Genomic DNA, 14619 nt, shown 5'->3' with positions numbered 1-14619 from the left:
CTCACACACACTCACACACACACACACACACACACACACACACTCTCACACACACACACACTCACATACACTCCAATCTGTCCTCCTCACGTGTGAATTCACACACACACTCACACTCACACACACACACTCACACACGACTAGCTAGCATCCCCTGGCCACTTCCTCGGGGCCAACATGGCTTCAAGCACCTCCTGTGAGTTCTCTCTTTACTCTTTGCAATGCCTGTGAGGCTGACCCGTCACATCCCCATGGGTACAGGTTGGGAGCCTGGGGCACAGGGAGGCTCACCGGCCCCAGCTGGAAGGTGCAGAGCAGGGACATCGGCTCCAGGTCCTGCCCCAGCTCACAGATTTCAGGATTAGAGAGAGTATCAGCAGTGGCTGGTGAGCAGTAGATAGGCCATAGGAGCTATTCTGATTATTTTACTGAACATAAAACTCTTAGGTGCTGCCGGATGCCTGTCCCATCTCGCTACCCATTTTTGCCCGGCTGTGACCTGTGGTTGTTGGGTTTTCGTAATTGTTGTGTTTTGTAAAGATGAAGGCCTGAAACATCTAATCTATATACATAGAAGCCTAAGCGACCGAATGACCAACGACCGGTTGCTATGATGCGCACTGACTACCAGGGGGCAGACGCTCAATGCAAGAGCTGCCCCCTGTTGGTCAGTGAGCTCCCACAGCCAAACTCCTGTGGCCGGCCAATCTCCCACGGTCCCTCCCCCACAGCTGGCCGGCCCCAGGGGTCCTGACTGGGACTGGGCAACACCCCGATCGGCCCAATCGCCGGCCAGGCCAAGGGACCCCACGCATGCATGAATTCATGTACCAGGCTCCTAGTGAATTTTAAAATGCTCTCTCATCACCACCCCAACCTCTGTGTCCATTTCTGGTGACATTTCTTGAACTTACGATCTTGGGCACCTACTTGTTACCCAAGCGGCCCAGTGTAAGGAGGTCAATGGATGGGAAAGGCAAGAGCGATGCCAGCTGCTCTCCGGTGAGTAAGCACCAAAGCCCGTGGTGAGCTTTCTGGGTCCTGGGGGCTGTGGTCACTGCCCGAGGAGAAGCGTCGGAGGAGAACTGCTAATTCGCCGGGCAGACATGGGCCAGTGTCTTCGTGACAGTCAGTTCTGTGGTAAAAGCAGACGGCGGGTATGCGGGTCGGCCCCCTGCGGGTTGGCTCCAACCTCTTAATTCCACACGCAGCCACGCAGCCACACGGCCACCTCCTCGTCCTTTTTTATGGCCAGTGAGCAAGAGTAATGACATGCTGGCCAAGCCTACTGGGCTTGGGGGCCATTTTAATTTTTTTAAAATGAATCCCCTTACCTTTGAGGCCACCGTGAGTGCAAAACTAGACCAAGTTTTGGGAAGACAAAATTCAAAAACAAAAACAAAAACACGAAACACCAACTCTAAGCAGTGACAAGGGGCCAACAGTCTCTCTAGTTGGTACATTTATGAGTGTTTAATTTTCTGCTTTATACCTTAAAAGTTTTACAAGCTGTCTAGAATGAGCAACTGTTACTTATAAGTCAGGAAATAAAACTTTTTATTAAAAAACGAAAGGGCCATAAAATGCTGGGCCTTATTATTAATAATAATCTGGGACAACAGTAAAATAAGCAAGCAGACTAATAACCCTGCTCATTCCTACTGTCCCCGCCTCGGAGGTCCCCAGGTTGCCGTTTTTAGGGAAGATTTGCCGCATGGACTTACAAATGCAGAAATAGCAGTGATTCTGTAGGACGGGGGTTTGCATCAGGAGCCCTGGGAGTGCCAATTAAAGAGCAGTTTGCTGATTCCAGCCCCTCCGGATTCCTGCTCAGTAGGTCTGAGATGGGCCCTGGGCATCTGTAAGTGTAGAAAGCATCCTGGGGGATTCTGATGATCCCGGTTAAGAACTGCTTCGAACGCACCCATGCAGTCTGTCAGCAGATGCCGCGCACGGCCCCTCCCAGGAACCTGCCCTGGGAGAGCAGGTGTGACAGCACCCACCGCTGCTTTATTCCATTCTGTGTCCTGAGGCCCTGCCCTTCTATTTGTCACCTCCTTTGAAATAGGCTTCCTTTCTCCCTTAAACCTCCATCATGACTCCTTCTACACTTGGAAGGTTACAGACTTAGTCGGCCCATCTCTGAGCAGGAAGAGATCTGGGAAATCAAGGCCAGCCACCGCCAGTCCAGCCCTCCTCATACAAAGGTGGAAATGATGCTACCCAGGGGATCAGGGGGAAGCGAGTCTCCTCACTGCCAGACCAGTGCTCTTTCTATGACACCGAAGTTGGCCTGATTCTGTTTCTTTGAGGAAACTGAGGCTCTGAGATCTTAACTTCCCCCGAAGAGGGTCGTGGTTCATCGTGGGTGTGGAGTGAAACAGGCCTGGGTTTGAATCCTGACTCTCCCACTACCTCGCTGTGTGACTTTGAAGAAGTGATATCACCTCTCTGAGCCTCCAGTTTCTCAATCATAAAACAGGAGTTGGTAGTAACGGTATCTGCCTCACAGGGCTACTCTGAAACTAAAATGTGACACATGTTGGTTCTTACTTGGGCGATTGTTAACTGTTACCCGCCCCCCCCCCCAGCTCCAGGCGTAGTTCCCTGAGTCACTGGCCAGAGTGGATGCCTACGGGCAGGGCCTCTCCATCTGTGTCTCGTAGGGTCAACTCCTACAACCAGCTACGAGGAGGAGGAGCTGCCCCCTGACCCCAGCGAGGAGACACTCACCATAGAAGCCCGATTCCAGCCTCTGCTCCCGGAGTCCATGACCAAGAGCAAAGATGGGTTCCTAGGGGTGAGTTGGGGTGGGGCCTTAGATAGGAGGGCCATCTGTGTGCACTCGCCGCCTGGGAATGGGGCTGTGTTCATCTTTCCTTCTCTTTCCGTCTGCCTTTATCAGCTGCTCTCTGTGCACCCCGTGTGCCAGGCCCTGGGGGTCCAGAAGCGGGTGCGATGCCATCCCTGCGGTCCAGGCACACAGTCTGGTGGGGGAGGCAGGAGGGATAAGCGTCAGCCTGGAACCCAGGTGGGGATCTGGGAGGGCTTCCTGGGGCAGTGACGCCTGACAGGATGCGGGAGGAGGAGGGTTGGCCAGGTGAGGCAGAGGCAGGAAGGACCTGGTTGGAGGACACAGCGAGTGCACTAGGGACTGTTGGTGCAGCTGCCTCACTAGATCATTGCTCTCTGCAGGGCAGTCGTTTCCCCGCAGGCGGTGCTTGCTGAGGGCCAGGCCTGTGTCCCCCACGTTTGCACCCCATCCCCAGGCCCCTAGCACCTGACAGGTGCTCCGTTGAACTCTGATGACGCAGACCTGAGGTTCTGCCCCTGACAGGGGCTGTGGGGTGGGCAGGATGCCTGACAAACGCTTTCCTGACCAGCCCCGCTCGGGCCCGAGGCCCTGTGGAAAGGTCCAAGCCCATGATGGGACCTAAACATCCCGGATGAGGACCCTGGGAGCAGGTGATGGAGGAAGGACAGCCTGGAGGCTGCGGGCGGGAGGCGCAGGGCGGGGAGGTGCAGGGCGTGGCCACTCATGGGAAGTGACTGGGAGGATGACTCAGGCTTCTGGCGGGCGGCCAGGTGGGTGGTGGCCGTTAGCCCCATGGACCGGAGGAGGGAAGCAGGTCTGGTGGAGACAGATGGGGGCAGTTTGGACAGATTGAGGTTGAGGCACTTCGGGGATGTCAGGGGGGAGTCCAGTAAGTGGTTTGAAGCACAGGTTTGACCTTCCATGCCAAGTTCTGGGTGGAGATGGGTTTGGTGGTGATGAGCCTAGAGTTGGGTTGAAGCTAAATGAGCAAATGAATCCCCTGCAGAGCAGTGAGAACCTGCACTTACAGGGGAGATGGGGGAGGAGCAGCACCCCCAGCCCGCCCCCCTCGCAGAGCCCCGCAGAGCCCAGCCCCTTTTGCAGGCAGCTCCCCTGCGGGGCTTGCCAGCCAGTGAGCGGGACCCTGTGAGCAGGACCCAGCGGGCGGGCAATGCCTGGCCCTGCACAGCCAGTGCTGCTGTGAGGACCTGCCTGTCCGTCTCCCTCAGTGGGAGCTCCCTGCCCCTCTCTTCCCAGTTCCGCTTCTCTCTGAGCCTGTGCCCCCACCCACCGCCATCGCCATCGAGGTGGGGACAGGAAAGGGACCTGCTGCTGTCAAAGACAGAAGCAGCGCCTGACCGGTTTGGCTCAGTGGTTAGAGCGTCGGCCTGAGGACTGAAGGGTCCCGGGTTCGATTCCGGTCAAGGGCATGTACCTTGGTTACGGGCACATCCCCAGTGGGGAGTGTGCAGGAGGCAGCTGATCGATGTTTCTCTCATCGATGTTTCTAACTCTCTATCCCTCTCCCTTCCTCTCTGTCAAAAATCAATAAAATATATTTTTTTAAAAAAGACAGAGGCAGCTTCCTGGTGGCTGAGTGTCCCAGGGGAGCCAGGCACTCACTGTCGTGGGCTGAGTCCTCGGTGGGAAGGGACAGCCCCTGTAGCCCAGGGCGGGAGGAGCAGCCGAAGGGGGTACTCAGGGGGCCTGCATGCTCCACTCCAGGCCGGTGTGCGGACTGGCCTGCACAGTCTCTGGCCCTCATGCTCCCTGCCTGTCGGCCCATCAGATAGAAGTGAGCCGGGTACCCAGCCAGGGTGGCCCAGGGCACTCTCTGGGGATGGCCTTTCCTCCCCCTAAAAGTGGTGACTGCCTCTCTCCTCAGACTTGGCTCCAAACCCAAACTCTGACCTTAGCCCCCTCCACACATGGGACAGGGACCCCAAAGTCGTGGTGCCCCTGCCCCAGAGCTTCGGCTTTCCCGCCCCAGGTCTCCCGTCTGGCCCTGTCTGGCCTCCGCAACTGGACAACCGCAGCCTTGCCGCGTGCACAGTTTGCCGCCCGCCACTTCCGGCCCTTCCTCCCCCCGCGGGGCCAGGCAGAGCTGGGCGAGCCCTGGTGGATCATCCCCAGTGAGCTGAGCGTCTTCACTGGCTATTTGTCCAACAACCGCTTCTACCCGCCACCACCCAAGGGAAAGGAGGTGAGGGGAGCCCTGGGCCCTGCACCCCGCCCAGTCTGCACCGGACCCTGTGCCAGGCCTACCCCCTGCTGTCCACCTCCCTCCAGACCCACCTCCACCCTGAACCCCAGGCCTGCAGGGCCCACAGCCACCCGGTCCCGCTGCGCTGCCCTAGGTCATCATCCACCGGCTCCTGAGCATGTTCCACCCGCGGCCCTTCGTGAAGACCCGCTTTGCCCCGCAGGGGGCAGTCGCCTGTGTGACAGCGGTCAGCGACTTCTACTACACCGTGATGTTCCGGTGAGCAGCCCTCGCAGCCCTGTCTTTCCCTCCCTCTCGGGACCTGGGGCTCCAGGCCGCACAGGGGCTCAGCAAGCAGAAGGCAGGCCTGGCTCAGAGCCCCCCTCCCCCACTGAGCACCCTGGGTCTTGGACTCTCTGAGCCTCAGCTTCCTCCTGTGAGGATCTGGGAGGTGGTGACCTCCTCCCAGGAGGAAAGTGCACAGAGCGCGCTTAGCACAGGGCTGGGCTGTGATGGTCACCCACACAGAAGAGGGGTGTATGGAACTGTGACGCCAGTCACACACACAGACTGTGTGAGCTCAGAGGAGGGTCGGGCAAGGCTTCCGAAGTCAGCATGTGAACCAGGCCCTGGGGATGGGTGGTGCTTGGAGGCCCGTGCCTTCTCCCTGCCCCACACTGTCCTGGCCCCCTGCCCAGCCCTGTCCCCAACACAGAGCCTGGGTCCCAGGCTTTGGGGCAGCTGTGGGAGGCCTGCTCCCAGCTGGGCTCCTTCCCCCCAGGATCCACGCCGAGTTCCAGCTCAGTGAGCCGCCCGACTTCCCCTTCTGGTTCTCGCCCGGCCAGTTCACCGGCCACATCGTCCTCTCCAAAGATGCCACCCACGTGCGTGACTTCCGGCTCTTCGTGCCCAACCACAGGTGGGAACTTGGGCCCAAGCCTCCAGCTCCAGGGTTGGAAGCAGGTGCCCAGAGGCCCCTCAGTCTCTGCCCCTTTGCTCCCAGAGCCCCCTCTCTCGGGAGGGACCTGGAGCTGACCAGGAAGAGGCAGCTTGAGGAGGGTCATTTCATCCCTTGACAAGCGCGTCCCAGGTGCTGCAGGGCCTGGCCCACCAACTCTGTGCCCGGGACCCAGTGCAGCTGGAGCCGCCCCACCCTCATAATGCTGACCATAACCACAGCCTCTCAGACCACCCTCGGGGAGGCCAGCAGGTGGGCAGGGGCTCGACTGGTTGAGATCTAGAGGCTTCTCAGAGAAAGGGGCATCTAAGCAGAGACCTGGGGGGTGAGGAGGGTTTATCCAGGCAGAGGGAACAGCACAGGCAAAGGCCTGAGGACAGCAGGCCCTCACTGCCAGTAGTTGCCACCACCGGGTCTCAGGGGGCTCCTGGGATGGCTCTGTGCCAGCCACTGCCAACCTGCCCAACTGGCTCAGGGTCACCCTCTTGTCGGGGGGGCAGGGGACCTGGAGGTCCCTGGTTTCAGGTCTTTCCTGATTCCCAAGTGGCTGCTTAGTGACTGTACAGGGATACAACGTGGGCTGGGAGCAGGGAGGCCAGAGTTAAGTTTCAGCCGTGACACCAGCGGACTGCGTGTCTGTGGGCAAGGCCCTGGCCCTCTCTGGGCCTCAGGTCCCTCGTTTTCTAGACAGGAGGCTGGCAGGGGTGAGGGGGTGGTCGGGATAACCTGGGAAGAGAAAGTGGCCCCAGGAGCAGAGTGGCTACCTAGCACTCCTTTTAGTCCTCCTCCCGCTGCTCAGCAGTGTGTTTCACCGGCTCAGCCCAGCCACACTGCCTCCACCCCAGGGCTGAAGGTGGGGGTCCTGACTGGATGAAACAGAATGAGGGGGGCAAATGACCCGGCCCAGGGACTGCTGACCCCTCCGAGGGCACCCAGCTCACTGTGACCAAAGTGGTTGGCTGTCAGTCCTCGGGCGCCCCCATGTGGCAGACCTGCAGGTGGCACCTGGTCAGGCCAGACTGTGCCAGGTTTTCACTCCACTCCACTGTGTCCTGGGGGATGCACTGGTGACCTCTGCCTGGAGGGGTCGAGGGCAATACAAGAGTCGCGGATGGGAAAGCCCTTGGTGAACGGTGAAGGCTGGGCCACTGGAGGGGCTGCGGTTGCCGTCTTAGGGAGAGCTGCCCAGGGAGAGGAAAGGGCCCAGGCTCTGCAGTCCGAGTCCCAGCAGCGCTGAGCCCTGGGTTCAGCTTGCCACGCCTCAGGGTCCTCATCTGTAAAACGGGACAGCTGTGTGCTTTCAGCAACATGATGTCTGGCATGTGGTTCGTGGGCCTTGCTAACAGTGCTCTGCCCTGGCCACCCTCTCACCCGACCCCAGGTCTCTGAATGTGGACATGGAGTGGCTGTATGGGGCCAGTGAGAACAGCAATATGGAGGTGGACATCGGCTACATACCCCAGGTGAGCACACACCCGGTCCCTACCCGGCTAGGAAGGCAGGGCTTGGCTGCAGGGGGTGCCCAGCTGGCGAGGAGCCTCAGCGCGGTGCAGGGTGGAGGGCGGAGCTCCTGGCATCTGTTTCTGGACACAGAACCCAGCATCCGCCACGGCCCTCAGGCAGCTTCACGCAGTGAAGGAGCCCTGGCTGGACACGGGCCTGGACTCACTACGCAGACTTGACCAGGCCCCCCCTTCCCTGGGCCTCCGTTTCCCTCACTGAGGTCATCCCTCACTGACCTCCGGCCTAGATGGAGCTGGAGGCCACAGGCCCCTCAATACCCTCCGTGATCCTGGATGAGGATGGCAACATGATTGACAGCCGCCTGCCCTCGGGGGAGCCCCTCCAGTTTGTGTTTGAGGAGATCAGGTGGCAGCAGGAGCTGAGCTGGGAGGAGGCTGCCCGGCGCCTGGAGGTGGCCATGTACCCCTTCAAGAAGGTGAGGCTGGGCATGCGTGAGGGCAGGGGCAGGATCCATGGGGCGGGGGCTGGAGCTGTGGGAGCAGCAGGTGGGCACAGGCCGCTGGGCTATGAGTAGAGCAGTGATGGTGAACCTATGACACGCGTGTCAGAGGTGACATGCGAACTCATTTTTTTGGTTGATTTTTCTTTGTTAAATGGCATTTAAATATATAAAATAAATATCAAAAATATAAATCTTTGTTTTACTATGGTTGCAAATATCAAAAAATTTCTATATGTGACACGTCACCAGAGTTAAGTTAGGGTTTTTCAAAATGCTGACACGCCGAGCTCAAAAGGTTCGCTATCACTGGTGTAGGGCTTGCTTCTTGGGCTTTCTCCCTGCAGGGCCCAGTGGTGCCCGGGGAGCCTCCCTTTGCCATTCAGAGCTTGGAGGAGGTATCCCCCATCTCAGCAGCACCCCTTCACACACACACACTCACACACACACACGCACACGCACACTATACATGCACATACACACATACACATTACACTCAGCACCTGAATGGGACCCAGGCTGCACACAGTAGCTTCTCTCTCGGCTTGGCCCAGGTCACCTACCTGCCATTCACCGAGGCCTTCGACCAAGCGAAGGCCAAGAACAAGCTGGTGCACTCGATCCTGCTGTGGGGGGCCCTGGACGACCAGTCCTGCTGAGGTGAGTGAGAGAGACCTGGCCATCCCCAGGGGAGGCCGGGAGAAACTTCACACTTTGTGGGGTGCAGGAGGCGAAGACCTTGGGCCTCCCCTGTAGGAGCATGAGGGGACTGCAGGGGCAGGGGCAGCGGGTGAGGGCTTGGGAGGTTTCTGTGCTGAGCTCAGAGGAAGCTGCTGGATACAAGCTGAGCCCAACTCAGACATTTTCAGCTCAGAACCCTTGGCCAAGTGACTTCTCCCTGCGCCTCTGTTTTCTCAACAGTAAAGGAGGGAAACACACTTAGCTCCCGGAGTTATGAGAAATGGCTGTGAAAGTGCCTGTGCTCGGCACAGTGTGCACACACGTGAGATAACAAGAACAGTGCCAGAGGCAGGGCATGCATTCGCTTATGCAGAGCATTCACTGAAGGCCTGCTGGGCGCCAGATTCTTTGGGTGTCACCCAGTGGGTGAAGATGAGTAAAACGACGAGCCCGTCCTCGCCCAGTCAATGAGCAAACATCCTGGGGGCCTCCTGGCCCCGCCCTAGGCTGGGTGCTGGGGGCCTTGCCGTGAGGAAGTCAGAGTGGTCCTTGTCCTCGGGGCATGCACAGTGTAGAGCAGGAGGCAGACGCTGAGTGAATAAGTACAAGGCTGGTGAGCGTTACACAGGCAGGTCCAGGGGGCATGAGGGTGTGTAACTGGGGCGCCAGGGGAGGCTTCTTGGAGTGACATTTAAGAGGAGACTCTGGAGGATGAGTAGGAGTTTGTCAAGTGACAGGAGGAAGAGTATTTCTGTGGAAGAACAGTCTGTGCAAAGGCCTGGGGCACAGTTTTGTGGATTTGGGACCACAGGTCCCTGGGTAGGGCTCACCCTAAGTCTCAGCCCAGATGCCAGGATGTTCTCGATGTTACAGCTGCCATTTATTCAGCACCTACAGACTCTGTTATTTCACCCGGGTGCATAGTCCATGAGGTTGTTTGCTGATGGAAGCCCAGTGAGACGTGGGGTTGCCTCACTCTCCTGGCCTGGCCTCTCCCTGCACAGGTTCCGGGCGGACTCTCCGGGAGACGGTCCTGGAAAGTTCGCCCATCCTTGCGCTCCTCAACGAGAGCTTCATTAGCACCTGGTCCCTGGTGAAGGAGCTGGAGGACCTGCGAGTGAGTAGAGGGTGGATGGAAACAGCCTCTTGGGAGCCCCTAGGACCATGCTGGGGGCCAAGGCCTCAGGGTGTGCCCCACTGTCCCCACAGAACAACCGGGAGAACCCCTCCCACAAGAAGCTGGCAGACCTGCACCTGGAGAAGTACAGCTTCCCCGTGGAGATGATGATCTGCCTGCCCAATGGCACCGTGGTAGGTCACCCCACCTCCACCAGCCCAGGCCTGGCACTGTGGGGAGAGGAAGCAGCCGGCCAGGGGCACAGGCTCACAGACCTCATCAGGCTTCGGGTCTGGCTCCACCACTTCCTAGCTGGGCTCTTAGCCAGCCTGAGCCTCAGTGGTCACATCTGTAAAATGGGGATCCTGATGCCCAGTCCGCCTGCCTCGTGCAGGGGTCAGGATGCTCCTATGGGAAGGGGGACCCCAACAGCACCTAGGGGGCCGGGAAGCAGTAGGCACAGTGTAGCAGCAGCGTGGAAAGGACCGTGGCCTGGAGGGAAGGCTCACCTGGACCACTGCGGTCAGCCCTGGGATGGAAGGAGGAGGGACAGGCCTTGTGACAGGTAGAGAGGACCAGGGACCCCCACCCCACCCCAGGCCCAGCCAAACATCAAGACCCTACCTCTCCCTGAGGGCCCCTCACAAGCACCCAAGCGCATCCTGTAGTTGGATTCTCACAGCAGCTCTGGGAGCTAGATGATTACAAACACCCACTTTACAATCAAGGAATCCAAGCCTCAGAAGGTCCAGAGATTTGGAGACAGATGCACAAGTAAGAAGTGTAGCTGGGCCCTGGCCGGGTGGCTTAGCTGGTTGGAGCACCGTCCCGTACACCCAAAGGCTGCAGGTTCACTTCCAGGCCAGGGCACATACCTGGGTTTTGGGTCCAGTCCCTGCTCGGAGTGCGTATGGGCAGGTATAGGAAGCAACTGATCAGTGTTTCTCTCTCACATCGATGTTTCTCTCTCCCTCCCTCTCTCTAAGAAAAAGAAAAAGGAAAAAAAAAACATATCCTCGGGTGAGAATTAAAAAATAAAAAAGGAAAGCAGTGTAGCTGGCTTTGAAATGAGGTCTGCCTGGGCCTCAGCATCTCCTGCTCTTCCTGACAGAGGGGAGCAGAGTTCAGGGGTCACGGGAGCAGAGAAGGGGTGGGGCGAGGGACAGGTGAATTGAAGGGCATTAGGTTTTCTGCTAGTGGACGAGGTGTGTGAGCTCTGTGGTCGGAGGGCCCCGTGTGAGCAGAGGCAGGAGAGGGAGGCGGCCAGCCCCGGGGTCGGTTCCGACGGTTCTGCCTGGTTGCCGTCCGCCTCAGCGAGGGCAGTTGAGGCCTGAGAGTGGCCACGTCTCCCACGAGGGGCCGAGCAGACGGAGCAGGGGGGCTCTGAGCCTGGGTGGCCCCGCACCTCACCCAGCCTTTCTCCAAGGTCCACCACATCAACGCCAACTACTTCTTGGACATCACCTCCATGAAGCCTGAGGACGTGGAGAACCACGCCTTCAGCTTCGCGTCCACCTTTGAAGACCCGTCCACGGCCACCTACCTGCAGTTCCTGAAGGAGGGCCTCCGGCGCGGCCTGCCCCTCCTCCAGCCCTAGTGCGCCGCCCCCTGGGCCCTGAGAAGGGGCTGGGCAGGAGCTGGGAAGAAAGGCCTCCAGCAAGGAGCCCTGGCGTGGGGTGGGGTGCCAGAGAAGTGCTCCTGTTTTTGTCCGGAGCCTTCTTCCTGGCCACAGCCCTGGCTGCCCTCCTGTGCCCGCTCCCCAGGGGGTCAGGCTCGCGAGAGACAGCCATCTGGAGGCTCTGGGCAGAACCCTCCTTCAGAAGCAGAAACCATACAGCACCCCAGGCCTTGGCTCCCCAGACCAGTGTAGTCTATTCGACTTGATGAGAGGCCCCCAAACCTGTTTGGGGACTTGCTGGAGGCCAGCTGCCTGGGAAGATCTCCTGCCCTTAGGAAGGGGGTCCCTGAGGCCCAGACCCAAGGCACCACCCCACCCACCTCGGCACAGGGTGGCAGGAGCACTGCTGGAACCAGAGCCCTGGTGGTGCTTCCTGCCCCCGAGACCTCAGTTCCACGGAGTGTAGCCCAGCCAAGGAGCAGCCGGCTGTCCGGCTGTCAGGGCAGCCCAGACCAGCTTGTCCACCCCTGGACGGGTGTTGACACTCCTTGGCCAAGCTTGGGGCCTCAGTTCGCATCCCAAGCCACTGACCACGGCCAGTCTCTTTTTTATACATGCAGGAAAGTGTTTTTACGTGAACTTTCTCACCATTTGTAGGTATTTTTTATAGCCCCGTGCTAAGGAGAAGGAAGGGGCAAAGGCTTCCTCCAGCAGCTGTGCATGATGGCTGGGTCTGAAATCCTAGATGGGCCCAGCTTGATGTCCCTGCAGTTGCCCCCATGGGAAGAAACAGTCCTCTCTCCCTTCTCTTCTAGTTTTTTAAAAACAGTCAGAGGGTCTGACTGCCCCTGGTGGGGCACCAAGACAGCATCTACCACATCCAGGAAAGACAGCTAGAGTGGATTTGCACCCTTGCTCTCCACTCAGCCCATGAGGGCCCCGGCCTTTCACTAAGGCCTTGCAGCCAAGCCTGCTCCCCACCCTTAAACCTGGAAGAGGAAGGCAGGCAGGCGCTTCCTCAGACACAGTCCCAGGCCTTCTCTAGCTGAGGCACTTTGTTAAGATTACATGTCTTTTCTCATTTAATCCTCACAACAAGCCTGTGAGGTGGATATTAATTGTTCCCGTTTTGCAGATGAAGAAACCGAGTCTCAGGAAAACAAACTGACTTGCCCAGCGTCACTCAGAGGTAGAGTTGAGATTCAGCCTGAGTCCTGTTTGCGGGGTGTTTTGCACCCTTACCACGCCCCTGCCTGTTTTCTCCGAGGTGAAAAAAAAGCCTTTCAAACCAAAATGTCTCGTTCCCTTCTGATCTCTAGACCAAATGAGGCATGAGTTAGCGAGCTCAGCCAAGTGCATGTCCTCTGGGAGGCAAGACCAAATGAGGCATGAGTTAGCGAGCTCAGCCAAGTTCATGACCTCTTCCATGCCCTTCACAGGGAGGGCCGACCCGAAACCTTTCCCAGTGCTTCCAAGCACAGGAAGCAGTAAGGGACTGATTGTTTGGGCTTTCGGCACCCTCATCAGATGCTTCTGCCTGACCCCCATGTGCCTCAAAGCTCATGGCGGGGGAGGGCCCCCAGCTGCCCTCTTGTCACACCTCTGCCACTTTCCTCCCTGTCCCCAACACGTCCTGTAATAAAATTGGAGATACGAGGGTGGTTTGAAGTGCCTTTCCTTTGAGTGGGATGTTAACAGTTCAGTTTTGTCCTTGGTATGACTCTTGTGGGATTGGCTGGCCAGAGGGGTAGGGAACGCTGCTGGAATGCCTTTGGGTCTATCTTACCTGTCACCATGGGCTTGAGTGACTTTCTGAAAATAATATTGTGATGGACCTCCAGTGGAACTTACTATATTTAGAATCTGATGCTGTGTTTATCAAGTTGAACCCCTTGTCTTAAAAACACAGCTCAAGACAGGCACTAGGTAATTTTTTATTTTTTGAGGGAGTGCACTTCAGAAAAAAAACTATAAAAAGAGTGAAACAGAAAGGGGAAAGGAAAAACGCTGGGCAGGGATAGAGTCGAAGCCTGGCCTTGGCCTGCTCACAGGGAAAGGCTCTGGAGCATAAACCACACCACAGAGTTGAACCAGCTTTTTGTAACCTGTATCCGTATCCGTATCCGTCGGTTATTGGCTGGGAGGGTGGGGGTGGAGTAACTTCCCAGGATGGGGCCTCCATTCTCCCTCCTGCAAGGGCAATTTTCCAGAACAGGGGGCAGCTGAGTAGCTGACACAGCAGCTGGGGAATGGATTCACTGGCAGAGTAGAGCGGACCTGAGCGGGGCACCCAGGCAGCATCTGCCACATCCAGGAAAGACAGCGAGGGTGGATTTGCAAGATCTGCCATGGCCCTGGAGAGTGAAATCCGTGATTAAGCAACAGTTTGCCATCCTGGAAAAAGGGCTGGACCTAGAAGTCAACATCATTTGAAATATGGTAGGGCTCAGGGACAACCTCTGAGGTCTCTGGCCAAGGCCACCTCACATAATTTGCAGGATCCAGTGCAAAATGAAAATGCTTTTAAAAAACAAACACAAAATAATAAATTTTAAGAGGGCAACAGCAGAACATTAAAGCAAGTATGGACTCCTTACCGGAGGCCGTGTGTGACTGGCCTGTGCCTGGCAGCTGGGACTTGAGGGATTTGAGACCCAAAAACTGCAACCTGGGTGTCAGGCACAGCCACGTGTTGAGGTCAGAGGAGGGCATGTGACCCAGGCCTGGATGCCATGGAGATCAGAATCCGGGTGAGTGGGCATGGAAGGAATGTGGGAATGTGGGTGGTTCTCTTTCCCAATGCCTCTGGGATCTACCCTGCCCATCTGATCAACAAAGTCACTGAAAATAGCTTGAGAGAGTGTGTGTGTGTGTGTGTAAAATACATAAAGGCTAAAACAGGAGAAAGCTACAAAGCGCTGGAGAGCAGGAGTCGGAGAAGCCCATTCTTGCAGAGAGAAGGCTGTAGGAGTCTTGGGGGAAGTATGAGCTGTGAGGGGGACCAGGGCGATATGCAAGGCAAACTGCCGCCGAAGGGCCTGGAACGCCGGGGCTCTCAATTTGCTGCCGGGGTGGGGACAGTAGACACCACCGAACTGGGGGGCCCAGCAGCGACAGACCTCGGATTCCCGAGGCCGGACCGCTGCTAAGAGCCGACAGGAGACGGAGACCTGAAGGCTTTGCGACCAATCAGGCCTCTGACACCTCGGGCTCCGGAAGGGGGCGTGGTCTCGGGGGGCGTGTCCTTCCCTAGGGTCTGCACAT

General features: G+C 57.8%; 1 protein-coding gene across 1 annotated transcript in view; it reads left to right on the top strand.

Moving 5' to 3' along the window:
* Nucleotides 1–12486, top strand: part of SEPN1 (selenoprotein N, 1) — a 17843-nt gene extending 5357 nt beyond the window's left edge. The window contains exons 2-12 of the mRNA XM_014546863.1: nucleotides 233–238; nucleotides 2665–2800; nucleotides 4806–5018; nucleotides 5173–5297; nucleotides 5800–5937; nucleotides 7358–7439; nucleotides 7727–7915; nucleotides 8494–8599; nucleotides 9625–9737; nucleotides 9830–9931; nucleotides 11164–12486. Coding sequence (XP_014402349.1) covers nucleotides 233–238; nucleotides 2665–2800; nucleotides 4806–5018; nucleotides 5173–5297; nucleotides 5800–5937; nucleotides 7358–7439; nucleotides 7727–7915; nucleotides 8494–8599; nucleotides 9625–9737; nucleotides 9830–9931; nucleotides 11164–11334 — 1381 coding nt within the window. The 3' untranslated portion in view covers nucleotides 11335–12486. The remainder of the gene's footprint in view (nucleotides 1–232; nucleotides 239–2664; nucleotides 2801–4805; nucleotides 5019–5172; nucleotides 5298–5799; nucleotides 5938–7357; nucleotides 7440–7726; nucleotides 7916–8493; nucleotides 8600–9624; nucleotides 9738–9829; nucleotides 9932–11163) is intronic.
* Nucleotides 12487–14619: the final 2133 nt, after the last annotated feature.

Source organism: Myotis brandtii, unplaced genomic scaffold (genome assembly GCF_000412655.1).
Source record: "Myotis brandtii unplaced genomic scaffold, ASM41265v1 scaffold456, whole genome shotgun sequence".
Taxonomy (NCBI): Eukaryota; Metazoa; Chordata; class Mammalia; order Chiroptera; family Vespertilionidae; genus Myotis; species Myotis brandtii.
The sequence above is the reverse complement of the archived record's forward strand: the minus strand, read 5'-3'. Positions and strand labels throughout refer to the sequence as shown.